Source organism: Ctenocephalides felis, unplaced genomic scaffold (genome assembly GCF_003426905.1).
Source record: "Ctenocephalides felis isolate EL2017-DRISC unplaced genomic scaffold, ASM342690v1 CF-g0.4_SCAFFOLD_01886, whole genome shotgun sequence".
Taxonomy (NCBI): Eukaryota; Metazoa; Arthropoda; class Insecta; order Siphonaptera; family Pulicidae; genus Ctenocephalides; species Ctenocephalides felis.
In genome coordinates this window covers 93,214,774-93,230,031 of record NW_020538040.1, presented here as the reverse complement: position 1 = coordinate 93,230,031, position 15,258 = coordinate 93,214,774, and the positions used below count along the sequence as shown (strand labels likewise).

General features: G+C 29.7%; 1 protein-coding gene across 1 annotated transcript in view; it reads right to left on the bottom strand.

The window, feature by feature from the left end:
• The window catches only part of LOC113377961, a 50,682-nt gene extending 38,872 nt beyond the window's left edge, over positions 1-11,810 (bottom strand). The window contains exon 1 of the mRNA XM_026618434.1: positions 11,591-11,810. Within this exon, the coding sequence (XP_026474219.1) occupies positions 11,591-11,623 (33 nt within the window). The 5' untranslated portion in view covers positions 11,624-11,810. The remainder of the gene's footprint in view (positions 1-11,590) is intronic.
• Positions 11,811-15,258: the final 3,448 nt, after the last annotated feature.

Below are 15,258 nucleotides of genomic sequence, written 5' to 3'. Positions count from 1 at the left end.
TTAGTATGACACTATGCGAGAATCAGAATTAGAAAAAATATATCTTCAAGTATCATTGACTTATATATAAACTTTTATCCGCAGGTATATTGCTTTATATATATGCAAAATAAAATAGGTAAGATAATAAAATACACAGTAGACATATGTTTGTGAATAAAAAAAAATCTGGTTGGCAATTTCCAAAAAAATATTTTCTCAGTAAATAGAAAATAATTAAAACTTACAAAAAATTTCTCAAAAAGAAGAAGAATTACGTAGACAATATTTATATTAATTTCATTCTGTTCTATTAGATCTATGGGTCGATAAGGATACAGTTTGGCATGACGTGTTTACCATACCAAACAATTTTCGGCGTATACTGGCCAAGGACCTGGATGATACTATTGGGGTGATCCCTACATTTGAGGTAAAAGTTCCCAGTGATCTTCTTTATTCGGTGGAGTACTGTCGGTACGTCAGTCTGTTCATGTATATATAAACTTTGTAGAGTAAGAGTAGACATTATGCCATTCAGAACAACTAGAAAAATAGTATAACTTGTGATGAACCAAAACAGTGATAAAAAAATAAAAATATATAAAATAATTTAAAGGTTTGTGCTTTGGAATTATTATATAATATTAAATACATGTGGTATATCTAAATCGGTAACGTATTCACAAATATCCTATAGTGTGCAGGATTTACAGTCGGGGCAAGTCAGGGCGGCAAATTTTCTGGAGCGGCGAAATATTTTTTTTTATCTATACATAGAACAAGTATGACATGCGTGATATTTTTGGCAATCAAAAAGTTATTTTAATTTCAGAAAAATGAGACATAAAAAAGGGGCGTCACATTCGTCTTTGCCCCAGGGCGCCAAATTTCTAAATCTGGCCCTGTTCCTATATGTATTTTGTTAATAAAATTCTCGAAGAAAAGAGTATATTTTCGATAAAAGTTTCAACTCTGTATCTTCAAGAATTTGAAATTTGAAAAAATGCGTGTGTATGTGAAAATGAATTTTGCCATTCACTTAAGTTTTTTTTTGGTCAAAACGGCTAAAACGAATTCAAAAATTTATACAGCTAAATAACGATCTTCTAAATCGAAAACCTTTCTCAAAGATAATTGTGAATCGCGGTGATAAATTTTTGAGAAAGATAGAAAAATGCAATGCCTGAAAGCAAAATTCCATTTTTCATCATCTCCTCACTTTACTAAATAATAATTACTGTTATACAAGTTTGTTCATAAACGTCAAACATTTTTAATTAAATCTGTGTAGCAACAAATAAAATAATGTATATTATCAGCAGTATATCATAATCTATCTAATAAATAATTAAATAATTTAATAAAGAAAACTTCAAAATCTTCAATTTAACGCTTATATTTCATATACACGTAGAGCGTGTAATTTTTTTATATTAAAGACATTATTTTAGATTAACTGCAAGATCATTCAAAAAAAAGCAAGCTAACCGCGAGTAGAACTCGATCACTGAATTTGGTTTATACATTATAAATCATATTTTAACAGTTTATATTTAGTAATAAATATAACGTAGAACTATGTCAGTATAATTTTTATATATTTCAAATACAATCCTGATTATGTTAATAATTACAGTATAAATATTAGAAAATACCAAGCTCCCAAGAATCTTTTGAAAATATGCTCAGATAATCACTAATTTTTTATAATTTGGAAAAAATGTTATAATGATGAGCATATTGATATAAATTTGCGCTATAAGACATTGCTTAAAAAGATATTAATTATTCAGTTTGCATGTATTGTAATAATTATTTATCGATTTACACTGTGCAAGTATTCAAATAATGTATTAAATTAAGAAAGGAAAACAGATAAATTTGTATAAAAAAGTAAAACCTAAGAGATGATATAAATATTTTCTAATAATAAGAGATTGACAAAGCTTTTGTGGGAAAAAATTATGTATTATGTTTCATTTATTTATAACATTCGTTCACAACGTAACTCGCTAAAGAAAATATATAATGTAGAAAACGTATGATATACATGAGGTGTTCATTTATGTTTTTTTCCTTAAATTTATTGACCTACAACATACTAGCTCTAGCTACCAATACGTTATTTGGTACGATCGTACCAAAAATGTCGTACAAACTTTTTCATTGTGAAACACGTTTAACATTAAATATATGAATAAACCGTCTATGGTTTCTCTTCATCATTCTTAAATTATTATCAATAGTTTTAAGATTCGACATCTTTCGTATGCGGGATCATTGCCATTTCAGTTATATATATTGTATTTATACAAACATTTTACGAAAACCTGCAAGGACTTTGACCTGTCGTTTTCTAATTGTCTTATTATGACGTCTATCTGAACAATAGCAATGTTAAATAAATAATTTACATCGCATTTTTAAAATACATATTTGTTAACAAATTATCGGTCATGTTATAATATCGCGTGTGTGAACACGAAATAATTTTATAGAAAAAACTTTGTTCAATTAGTTAGACTCTTATATTAGATGAATAACACACGAATTCTCACTTTTTGTATGATGATGTTAACAGACTTTGGGTTGAACTCACCGAAACAATGAATATTACGCAATCGACAAATACGAAAAGAGGTGCGTTACGGCAAATATTATTCAAAATAAATTAAATAAAATTGATAGTAATACTTTTGAATAATTTGTATTTGCTTGATCATTTATCTACGTAAGACATTAACCCTTTCGCTACGAAAGCGGGAAAGCTGCCCAAGTATTTGTTACACAAAATATTTACAATAATTACACTGCCTGATTTTTTTCCTGATAGGTTATGATAGTTATTAAATAATTCGAGGACGCTGATTCCGAAAACAGTAACAGAAATTTGCTAACAGCGCTAGCTTTTGAGATATGCCAATGTGCCAATTTTACCTCAAATTATAATAAAATATACAACATATGTTATTTTTTGTCTTCAACAGGTTTTTTATATGAGTTTCGAGCATGGACAAGGCCTGACTGATTTTGTAGTAAGCTCCAACAATTGTCAGCCATCAGTAAAAGGGCCATCGGTGGCGATATCGGTTAGAACGTGGGCTAGCACCAACTAGTCCCGGGTTCGCTGGTTCGATTCCCGCTACCGCCAAAGCTCGACGTCAGGCAACATTGATGTCAAATTTCCACTTGAGGTTATAAATCTCAAATTTCGCCTCAAATGTAAATTGCCCCTCGTGGGTATAGTTTCATATACATAATAAAAATGTCAGCAAATATTTCTAGTATAGTTAAATAGCCATAATTGGATTGGAAAACTACTGCGTTCGATCCATTCAAAAATCCATATAATAAAAGTCAAAACAAGTACTGACTGTCCTAAGTATGACAGATTGTAATTAAAAAAAACATGTGGAAATTCCACCTTCCTTGATATCGCTCTTTCAGAGTCCTGATATCTTGGTGAATATTCTCGCCCTGCTATTCGCTAATATCTACAGGATTTTTATAACCATTTGCTCAATAGTACCAAGAGTACCAGAAATGGATTGGTTGATTAATTGTGATCACGTGATAAATAAAAAATTGATATTTACTTTGAATAACCTTAAAATAGATCATTATGACTTTTTGTAAATTCTTCTGTTATGAATTTAATCTAACAAATTCCTTGCATATCACTTTTTCTTACATTTTTACGTACATACTCTTTCCTAATATATTACATGTTTTTACTTTTTCCTTTTTAATTACATATTTTAATTTTTTTTTTTTATAGATTCTTCTCCCGAAGGCAGAAGTCCGTGTGTTGAGTTAATCTCCAACTCAGTCATGGGTGCACAGAGTCGGAATCCTTTTTCTTTTTGATACATAAGTACAAAGCACAGGGATACAATCCGATTGCCTGTTACTTGAAAGAGGCATGTATGCAGCAGCAATGCCCACGAAAGATTATTTACACTTGAAATCATATTTGAAATCTGTGATTTTATTTGAAAATTTGGTATCAAACTGACATTGTTGTTCGACATTGAAATCGAACCCAAGACTAGGTTTGCTAGCCCACGTTCTCACCACGGCTGTCCAATATTATTATTTGGTTCAGTCAAGCTTTTATACTTTTGATAATGTAGTATCTTACTTCTGATCGAATTTTTGCAAAATACAAAATAATTTACAACAGAGGTTAATAAAAACATTTACTTAAAAAAATTAAAGATCACATTTTAAAGTTTGAAGTTGTCAACGCCAAACAGTATATTCCAACCTCGAGTTCATCATCAATTGTTGAATATCACTGATTTGGATGAAAATAAATCAATGAATAACATAACTTATTTCATTAAATTTGAAAACAAATCGATTAATATAAACTAAAAAGCTACTTCTGTTCAAGCTTTGTGAAAAATTGTTTACAAATTGTTCATCCAAGCATAACTTTGAACGTGAATATTTTCATTTGAACGCTTCGACCGACCAATCAATAAAAAAATCTTGAGGCAATAAAAACTATATATTCATAATACTTTCACACAGATATGTCCATTTCAAACGAAAGTGCTTTTGGTAGAAAAAACTAATTATTTTTGAATTCGTCATGATAGTCAATAAATAGGAAGAGTCAATAAAATACAAGTATATGTAAGACTGAAGTAAATAGATAAAATAAGAATATTAAGATATACAATACTTGTTATTGTATAAAAAGTCGTTATGAAAAGAAATAAGAAATATTTTATAAGTAAAAAATATTTACTGTTTTCAAAGCTAATTGTTGTATCGAAAATATGAAGCTCATATCCTAAGTTGACAATGTCAAGCTATCGCAGTAATACAGGTTTAACCTGTTTAAAAAATTATGTTTTGGTATATATTGTTACATTTTATTCATAAGCTTTGTTTAAATGATTATGTTATGTTGTGTTACATATTTCTGGCAATGAAAGTCTATTTTCATGCTTGTCACAACCGTCTCTGGGGGTGTAAATGGTAATATAATGTTCAAATTACTATTTAATTTACTTTTCTCGTAGCGAACTGGTAAATTAACAAATGGCCGATCAAAAAAAGTGGCACAACCGCACCCACTCTTCCATACTGATATGTTTTTTATTGATTGCAGCAAGGTCGGGGAGGAGGTATCATCACTTGGAAACATATTTTCATCTATATTTCTAGTAAAAACAAATGCCAATACTGCTTGACATTAGGTTGACCGAAGCGAGTGATAAGCCCAGAACTTCTGATTGAAAACCCATAGCTCTAACCTTGATTTTGTGGCGGACATAGCTCAGAGGTAGCATGTCTGACTCACATGCCGGAGATCGTTGGTTCGATCCCTGCCGCTTTCGAATGTAATCAAAAATGTATAAGAATTTCAATTGTAATATGTATGTAAAAAATGGTTAGAATGTATAAGGTATTAGAATGTATAAAAATTGAATTGGAAAGAATGAGAATGGAAAAAAATGAAATAGTAGAAAGAAGTAAGAAGATAAAAAGGGAAGAATGAAGATAAGTTGAACTATGTAGAAGAATAGAACTTAGTGAAGAAGATAAGTTGAAAGAAAAGTGTATAATATAAGAAGAGTAGAATGTATATATAGATTATATAATATAAGAAGAGTAGAATGTATGTATAGATTATGATATAAAAATTAGTATAGAATGTAAATAAATGTTGTAGGTGGCTAAATGCTCAGAGTAAGCGAAGCCAAATAAAAATTTTAAAAAAAAAAAAAAACTTGATTTTAATTATCTATGCTTTTTAGTTATCCTTATCACAGATTTCTTTTGCTGATTCGGACAAGCGATCGATAAAGCAGATTTGAAAAGAGCACGACTAACGACTCAAACGCTGAAAGTCCTTCCTTCCTTTGCTCGGTTTCCGCCATTCTTAACCGCATTGCTTTATTCACATAGGTACCGAACGAGCCGAATAAATCTATATGATACAGATTAAATTTTTTGTCAGGCAAATAAATCTCGTTTCGTCGTGTGTCTCTGTTATGGAACGAGTCCGATTATGCGAGACCGGGCTGCTCTGAGGCCGCTTGTGTCGATGAACCTATCGCGAACTTGACTCGATACCACCGCAACGCACCGCGGCACGGCCATCCATATCATACCTACAGTATTATATGTAGTGTACGCGCATACATTATTACACACTACGCATATATAGGTGCATCGACAGGATCGCATTCAGTCGAATCACGAGGGCGTCAGAATAATTTAGATTTAGACCAACTTATTTTGGCACGGTGGCCACGACCTACCAACATACTTTACGAAATCGACACAAGCTGGAAAGTGACTACGTAGCGGAATGGTAATTGATTCAAATTTAACCCTTTGCATACAGTTGTCGGACCCCGTCTGACATACAAAAAATAAACTCTGACTCCTTTGTCCAAACGACAAATATGAAGAGTCGATAAATCTCACATATGAAGAGCCTTTTTGTAATATAAAAATAAATGTAGAAATTTAAAACAAAAAACAAAGTATATCTCTAAGTCGTGTTACGAGTCTGGAGTACAAAGGGTTAGTTACAAAAAGGGCATAAGAAGATAAATGCTATAAATGTAGCCTTAATGTAGTAGTTCGTGTGTCTCTTGTCTATCGGTCTTGCTGTTAAACCCGTTAAATTCTTAAACTACTTCAGATAGCAATCTATATTTTTAACATCTTAAGAACAATAAAATTTTAATTTAAAATTTGTCAAAAGAAAATTCAAGAGAAGCTTTCATTCTATTGATACGCAAAAACAATTCTATTAACTATCATCCTTGCTAGGAATAAAGTCCAATAAAAAATATTTTTAGTCTAGATTTTAGAAGAAGAGTGGCATGCAAATGTATTACAATATTATATTATTTTATCAACCATGCTATTATATAGTGTTTATTCTCAATGGCTATAAAAACAACAGCCATTGATTTAAAAATAAGATATTTAATATTGTATGCGTAACATTTCATTAAATATGAAACAAATATTAGTGCTACAACAAGCCTTATTAAAATGAAAATAGTTATACATTTAGTACATACTCAAAATGCTCATTTACAATTATCATAAATTATTTGTAATACTTGAACTAATAGATACAGTACGCTTCATAGAAATAATTTTGCATGTAGAATTCAACTATTAATATATTATATGTATAGCATGGTATATGTAAAAACGAGCAAAAATTAAAAACAATATAAATGTTTTTAAAATTTGAATCTACTGTACTTTATAAAATTTTAATAACCATACATTTGTTGTTATAACTTGAACAGGTAACTTTAATGTACAAATTTTTATTACTGTGTTTCACGAGTACATATTATTAAAACCATTATTATGTGTTTAAGCACAGTAAAATTTTTATAGCTGAACGCATGATAACACGGTAACTAGGTGCAAGTGACATTTTTTCGTAAGGCATGTTGTATGAAGTATAAAAAAAATTTAAAAATCGATTTACCCAATAAGAATTGAGATTTAGCAACTTTTAAAATTAAAAAATTTTTTTTATAATTAACTACTTTTTTTAGGTAATTCGTAATATATTTGAATGTTTAGTTTAGACCCGTACTCTATCATACAAAGTATTATCAAAATCGTTATAAAAATGTGTTTCAACAATTATTTACGAAGAAACGGCCTGGCCAATCCTTACCAAATACTAGTCAGCATGATTTGATATCTGTCGAATGGTTTTTAAATTTGCAAAACCGGTTCAAGATTTTTTGCGAAAAAAAAACAAACAAGCCTCGCTAAACTAATAAACGCGAGTACTTTTCGCCAAATCGGTTTAGCTGTGTTTTGAAAAAACATCGACAAAACGACAAATTTTAGATACACACACACACTTTATCAATTTTCGTGTCAAGTGATTCAAATTGTCTTAAAACGTCGATAAAACATGTTATTAGCATATTGGTTTTTCTGGCAAAACATAAATTTCTCCTTCAAAAAATTAATATTATATCTATAAGTATGGTAACATGATTGATGCGGTAGAAGTAAATATCCACGAATTTAATATTAGCCTTGTTCTTGTTTACAGTATTGATTTTTTTCAAATTTTTATTTTATACTCATTGTATGAGCTGTGTTTGCTATCGTACATCTTAATCTAGTATTTATATCAAAGGGGCCACCCAGCGATCAACCACTCTTATTTTTTATGTGTTAACATTATATATGTACTCATATCTAATAGTGCTGGCATATATATCATGCAGCAAGACGATTTTCACTTGAGACCTTCAACGTCAAAGAAAAATTTGATATCGAGTTGGCCGATGATGGAATCGGTCTAGTCCACATTCTTAACCAATAACCACGACGTGCTCAAAGTATTGAAATTGTGATTGAATTATTGGCAATTGATAAAAATCTAGAAGTCGTTAAATATTTTATTACGTAGCATTCTGTTCCTGTCAGTGTCTAGTTTTCGATAACGGGGGCCCCTCGTTGTTATTCGCTCCTGTAAGGTGAGCGCAGTCACGAGATAGAAACGCATACAATGCATACGTAACAAATAAACGACAAACATGACTTTTTGCTCGAATGCATATGTGACGTTTATATGCAAGAGAAATGACCCGTTGCATCTACACCCCATAAATACCAATTACAGTGTGTACATAGTAAACAGTTACTGCCTATATGACTCCATTTTAATTTAGGATAATAGATGAACTATAAGAATTTGTATGGTTTTAAAACTGGTTAGACGATTAAATTTTAAGTGCATTCTGTTAATAGCACATTAGATGTTATTAACTTCCCGTAGGGTAAGTTATAGTTATAGCAAAGAAATCGAACATGAAAATTTACGTTTCAAACGTTTTTGAACATTTTAGCATACCTTAGAAAAAATGGATCTATGTGTGTGTGTGTGCGGATACAAATTTTCGTCGACGATTTCGGGAACACCGATCAACCGATTTGAATAATTCAAAAAACATTAGATTCATATTGATAAGGAAACGTGCTGATTAATTTTTGGCGAAGTAAGGTCTAGCCGTTCCGAAGATACGGGGCAAAAAGTGCCCCGTCAGTTTTTAAGAGATCGGAGCGTCCGATTTTAATAATTCAAAAAACATTTTACTTGTATTGACAAGATGAAGAACAGATTAAATTTTTGGGAAAGCAGGTCCAGCGGTTATAGACTCTCAATAAAAATAAGTTAAAAAATGTCATTTGGCGATCAAAAATGTTTATTGGACATATGTACATCAAATAATCAAATATTTTATAGAAATTTTAATAATTTGTACACATTTTGTATACATTTTGCACACACATTTATTTTTTTTTGGGTTCCGTACCAAGATTTTTAATTACGATACGGGAAGTTCCAGCAATTTGCCAAGCTCCCCACTAGTTTGCTTTTCGATGAATGTGAAGCCGTACTAACAAATAACTTGTGTTATAATTTTTGGTATTATTAAATGAAAGTCAAAGTATTTATTAGGAGTATAAGTTTATGAATCCTTAATTGTAGCCTCAATGTAGTCGTCTTTTGTCTATCAGTCCTATTGCCAAATTCGTGTTTCTTAAACTATTTGAAGAACAAAAAAATCTTTTGTGAAAGTTGGTCAAAAATTTAGGAGATGCTTTCTTTCTATTGCTATGTATAAACAATTCCATAAACTAACGTAATACAGAGCAATAGTTCAATGAAAAAATTGTCTAGTTTTTACAAATAGTGTGGTGCACGAATCTATTACAAAATTATTCATGTTTAATAATTATATTTTCATATATTCATATGAATAATTTATCCTGAAATTATAAAACATGAATTATGTCGCACTATATGCATTATTGCTATTGCTAATAGTGAATACTTTTAACGATTTTGTGCGAAGCTTTCAAGTACTAGAGAATTATACATATTAATTTAATTAGATTTTCAAAAGAATCAATCAAACAAAAGCTTATTCTCGCTTTAATGTGACCGATAGATAATTTGATTAGATTTTATAGCCATTTGATTTTGTGTACCTTCAAGACGAAAGAGAGAACTGAAACCTGAAAGATCTGAAGAGTACAAAATGAAAATTCAAATATTATTAAAAATTACACGAAGAAATATTAATTGTTCAGCATGGTTTATATTTTAAGCAGACAAATTGAAGTGGAACAACCAAAAAGATGTAAGTCCATGAGTTAAAATTTGAGTATGTATTCTCTATAAAAATTTAATTATCACAACGTGAATTATCACAACTTAACTTTTTTATAGAAAATACTAAAATAAATTAATATATTGAATAAAAAAATTTGTACGAGCTGGTATATTAATGCACATTAGTAATGAATATTAGTGCACATATATATTAGTACATACCGCCTAAAAGCTAATTCACTTGAAAATATAGATCAAAAATATGTTTCAAAATAAAAATAAGCCCATTTTGGGCACTGCGGTGCAAAATTGGCAATGGGAAATTTCCCACAATATTCTTTCCTGAATCGAGTTGGTGTTTAACTCAGCTGACGGACCTGTCATAGGGCAGTAGTACTTATTTTTTATGGCCAAAAATGTAAGGACACTTAATTCGAAATTATGTACTTTTTCATATATTTTGTAATGAATGTTATTGTGCGACCACCGAAGTCAGTGAGACATAAATTCTTTTGATAAAATGCGGTTTTTGGATGTTAAATTCTTGTAAAATATGTGATTCCAATTATTATAGACTTAAGATATATATGTATATATATATATATATATATATATATATATATATATATATATATATATATAAGAAAAAAATCAAATTACCCACTGTAGTTTGCAAATTCAATTATAAACATCAAATTAAATATAAGGATGCATTTAATATCATATAATATAATAACATCAAGTGATCAAAATAAGGTTGAAGATTTTAAAGTATATTTATCTTTCCTCACATTTTGTTATAAGCTTCTGTCATCATCAGTGAAGATGCAAGAAATATAATGTACAATAATACATAACTACAGAATAATAGTACATAAATGTAATTTGCAATACAGAGTCCGAATTTGCCTTGAAAGAATCGGTGAAATCTCTGTCCTTTATTATATTTTTTTAGCAAAATTATATGAAAAATTATTACTGGCACTTGTAACACAACAAATTATATATCTTATATCTTGTACAATATATTCGTTGTGACAAAAATTATATTCACTGATGATAATATAGAATTTTATGTCGAAACTTTTAGAATAAAAAAGTTGAAAGCTTTGCTATCAAGAAATATAATATATCCATATTATATATATATATATATATATATATATATATAATCTAGTTAAGTGCAATAATGTATTTATTGACTTATCACATATTGACACGATTTTATTAAATGATGCGCTGTTATGTTAAACGACCGTTACTTAACGAACGCGTAAAATAACTGTATTTTAATGTATTCCCAATCCCAATACATTGACGAAACTATCGAAGAAAAAGATACTGCTATACTGCATAAATTATAAGCATATATCCGCTGTTTCATTACAAAACTGCTCTTGTTTGAATTAAAATAATGCACCGTACTCATATTAAATATACTAATCAAAATCAATATGTATTATCACTCACCTTTTGGAATAATAATTCTACTGATACAATCATTTTAAACTAATGTCTTTTTTTTTGGATTGCGTTAAAGAATAAATGAAAAATAAGTAATAACTTCTGTTAGAGGACAATCACTCGCATAATGGCAATCGAACACAAATTCACAACACTTTTTGAATCTTTTATTGAAACGTGTTTTTAATTTAAAAGGTGAGAACGCGATCTGAGAGTTGTGAGACCCGAGCTGTTGCACATCGTGTTACCTACTGACGAGTGACAACTGAAACTGACACAAGAAGAAGTTCAGGTTTGGCCGAGCGCCGACAGATGAGCAGGTAGGAACTCCTTCGCGGACCGGCAAGACTTCGGACAACACGATCAACTAACCGCTTCGCATTATCGCATTGACTCGACAGTCGCCACCATCGACAGAGCCACCAGCGTATATCTTTAATTTTAATCATTTCGAACTACGAATTGATAGTGCGGGCTTCGGGGGCGGTCTTCGTCTTTTCTAATAAACCACCCCTATGCATGTAGGATATGTAAAAAAGTATTCTCTGTTAAGGCGATAATGTCTTTAATTATGTCCCCGTCGTTCACTCCCGGTACATTTATTACACTTTAAAAACTTATGAGATCTGTAAATAACGGTTCAATTCTAAACAACAATCGACATATAAAATTAAATTTATTTATTAAAATATTTTAAGTATTTTTGCGCGCTTGTTTTCAATATATGTCTAGTTTCGCAACAGAATGTATACTATAAATTTTAAACTAGTGGTGAATGGCATCGTGCCTTAAGGCAAATTGCTGGAACTTCCCGTACCAAAAATTATTATTTTTTTTAAAAACGATTAACATTTTTGAAAAAATTTTACTTCGAAAAAATTTTTTTTTGAAAACAAAAAATTTTTTTGAAAAAAAATGTTTCCTTCATTTTGACATATTTTGGAAATTCTGAACTTTTTTTCAAAGCAATCGTACTGCTTGAACTGCATACAGACGAAATCTCAAAGCGCGTAAGTGCCGCGCCGCCGTCTAACGGATTGGTACGGAACCCATAGAAATGTAAAAAAATTATACTTATTGTTAAAATCTCTATAAAATATCTGATAATTTGATGTGCATATGTCTAATGATCATTTTTGACCGCCAAATGGCATTTTTTTTACTTTTTTCATTAGATCTCCGAAACCGCTAGACCTGCCTTCATGATCAATTCTTCATCTTGTCAATACAAATAAAATGTTTTTTAAATTATTAAAATCGGACGCTCCGTTCCCTTAAAAACTGAGTTACCATTTTTGGGACTTTTTGACCCGTATCTTCGGAACGGCTAGACCTGCCTTTGCCAAAAACTAATCAGCACGTCTCCTTATCAATACGCATCGAATGTTTTTGAACTATTCAAATCGCTTAATCGGTGTTCCCGAAATCGTCGACGAAAATTTGTATCTGCACACACATACACACATGCACACACACACATACACACACACATACATCCATTTTTTCTAAGGTATGCCAAAATATTAGAAACCTTTGAAACGTAAAATATATAAAAATTTTCATTTTCGATTTTTTTGCGATTACTATAACTTGCCCTACGGGAAGTTAATAAATACTGTAACATTGTCTAATATTTATAAGAATTATATAAACTGAATTGCAAATTTAAAATTATTTATTTGTATAATATTTGTATATTTGAAGTATATTAGTGAGCTTTACAACTTTAGCTAGAAAATTCAATTTATTTTCGATATTCAAAAAAAAAACATTTTTGAAATTCAAAAAAAACTATAACTAATATTTTTCTTCAAAAGCAATCGTCTGTCAACACAAGCAGAAAGTTTTTTGAATCATTCAAATCGGATGCTCAGTTCTCTCAAAAATTGCATTTTTTGCACATTTAGCTCAGTATCTCCAAAACGGCTAGACCTGCCTTTGCCAAATCACCAAGGGTAAATATATTAATAACCAAGATAAATATGTGCAATAATCAGGATAATAAGAAATTGAGTGATACGAAATTACTTATTGTTAGTCTATTGTAAAAAAATATCTAATATACAGGTACATCCGGTGCCTACTTAAAGTAAATAATATCGTAATAATAAAAATATTTAAAACGAATTCTCAAAAATAATAATAAAAGATTTCAAAATAATGCTTAACATTTTCAGTTCAGTTTTTATTTTATAAACTTTGTATACAAGGTGCCCCAGAACATCAAGCCGAAACGGTGTGATAGAATAGTACATATAGATTGTAACTATCATGAAAAACATAGACAAAAAAATTATCCTGTGTAGTTTGAAAATTATGAGCTTTTAAGTACAGTCTAGAATTTCGTTATATTGGGATAATTTGTATGTTATTCATTACATTTGTTCATTCGAACTTTGAAATCGTAACCGTAAATAATTTTTCTGACCCACGGTAAAATAAGACACAATTTCGCCCAGTTTTCTGGAATTAAGACTATTTGTTAAACTATAATTTTCAAATTTTCAAAATTGATAGTTTTTGGAACCCCCTCCTTAAAAAGAATGTACTAAAGTTTGTTGACAAGTTTCATCAAAGTTCGCACATTTAAGCAAGATTGTAAAATAAAAATACTTGATGGCATCATAATAAAAAAAAATCGAGTAAAACATAAAAACCTAAAACTAACACAATTTTTGCAAGTGCATTTTATTAACAAATGTTCCACCGTCATCTGTAGCCAAATTTGTATATATATATAACATACTTTTTCATATAATTTTAATGACTGTGAAACAGTTAAAAAAAGGGATGGGCGCCAAAAGTAAAAGGAATTTTTTAAGATCAACGTAAAGAAGTTTTGTTTGTTTTATGTAAGAAAAATTAAATTAAATTACGTTTAAAATCCTTCTTATTGTTGTTTTAATCGAAAAAAATTCGTTAAATTGCCATAGGATAATAATGTTTACAGTATTTGAATAACATTTAATATAGTTTTAAGTTGTCCTTACACCCATCTTATAATACCTTAGATATAATTAGAAGAAACTAAATGTAATAATATTACCAATTAAAATATGTAAGAAAAAAGTGATCGATGAATTATTTTCGTGTCACTGAATTATTATGATAAAATAGTTCACACAGTGTATAATTTATACACAGTAAAAATAATCTTCACTATTGCAAATCATTCAGGGGTTCAATATTAGTGTTTCTATAATAGCTTTATGATACATACATAAACTTTTCCTTGTCTAATAAGATTTCTGTCAGTAAATTCGCCCGACTCATGTTACCATTAGTACAAATATTTGTTTTGAACGTAATTGACTGAAATAGGTTTTATGGCAATAAATGCGGCTAAAATTCCACCAAACATATCTTTAAAATAATTTTATGCCAACAAAACGTTCCATAAATTTTATAATTTTGGGTAACTATTTGAAATAATCTTATGGCAATATAGACAACTCTGATTTAGCAACGCAAATTTGTGTGTATATAATGTTCATAAGTACAAGTTATTTATTTTCAAATTTCTAAACTGAAAAAATCATCTGAATGACTAAACAAAAAATTGAAATATTTAAGCTTGTAAATATAATAATGTTAAATTTGTAAAAAAGCTTAATACCATTACATTATAACTATTTCATTCAAAATAGTATGTCCAGTAGTATGTCCAAAATAAA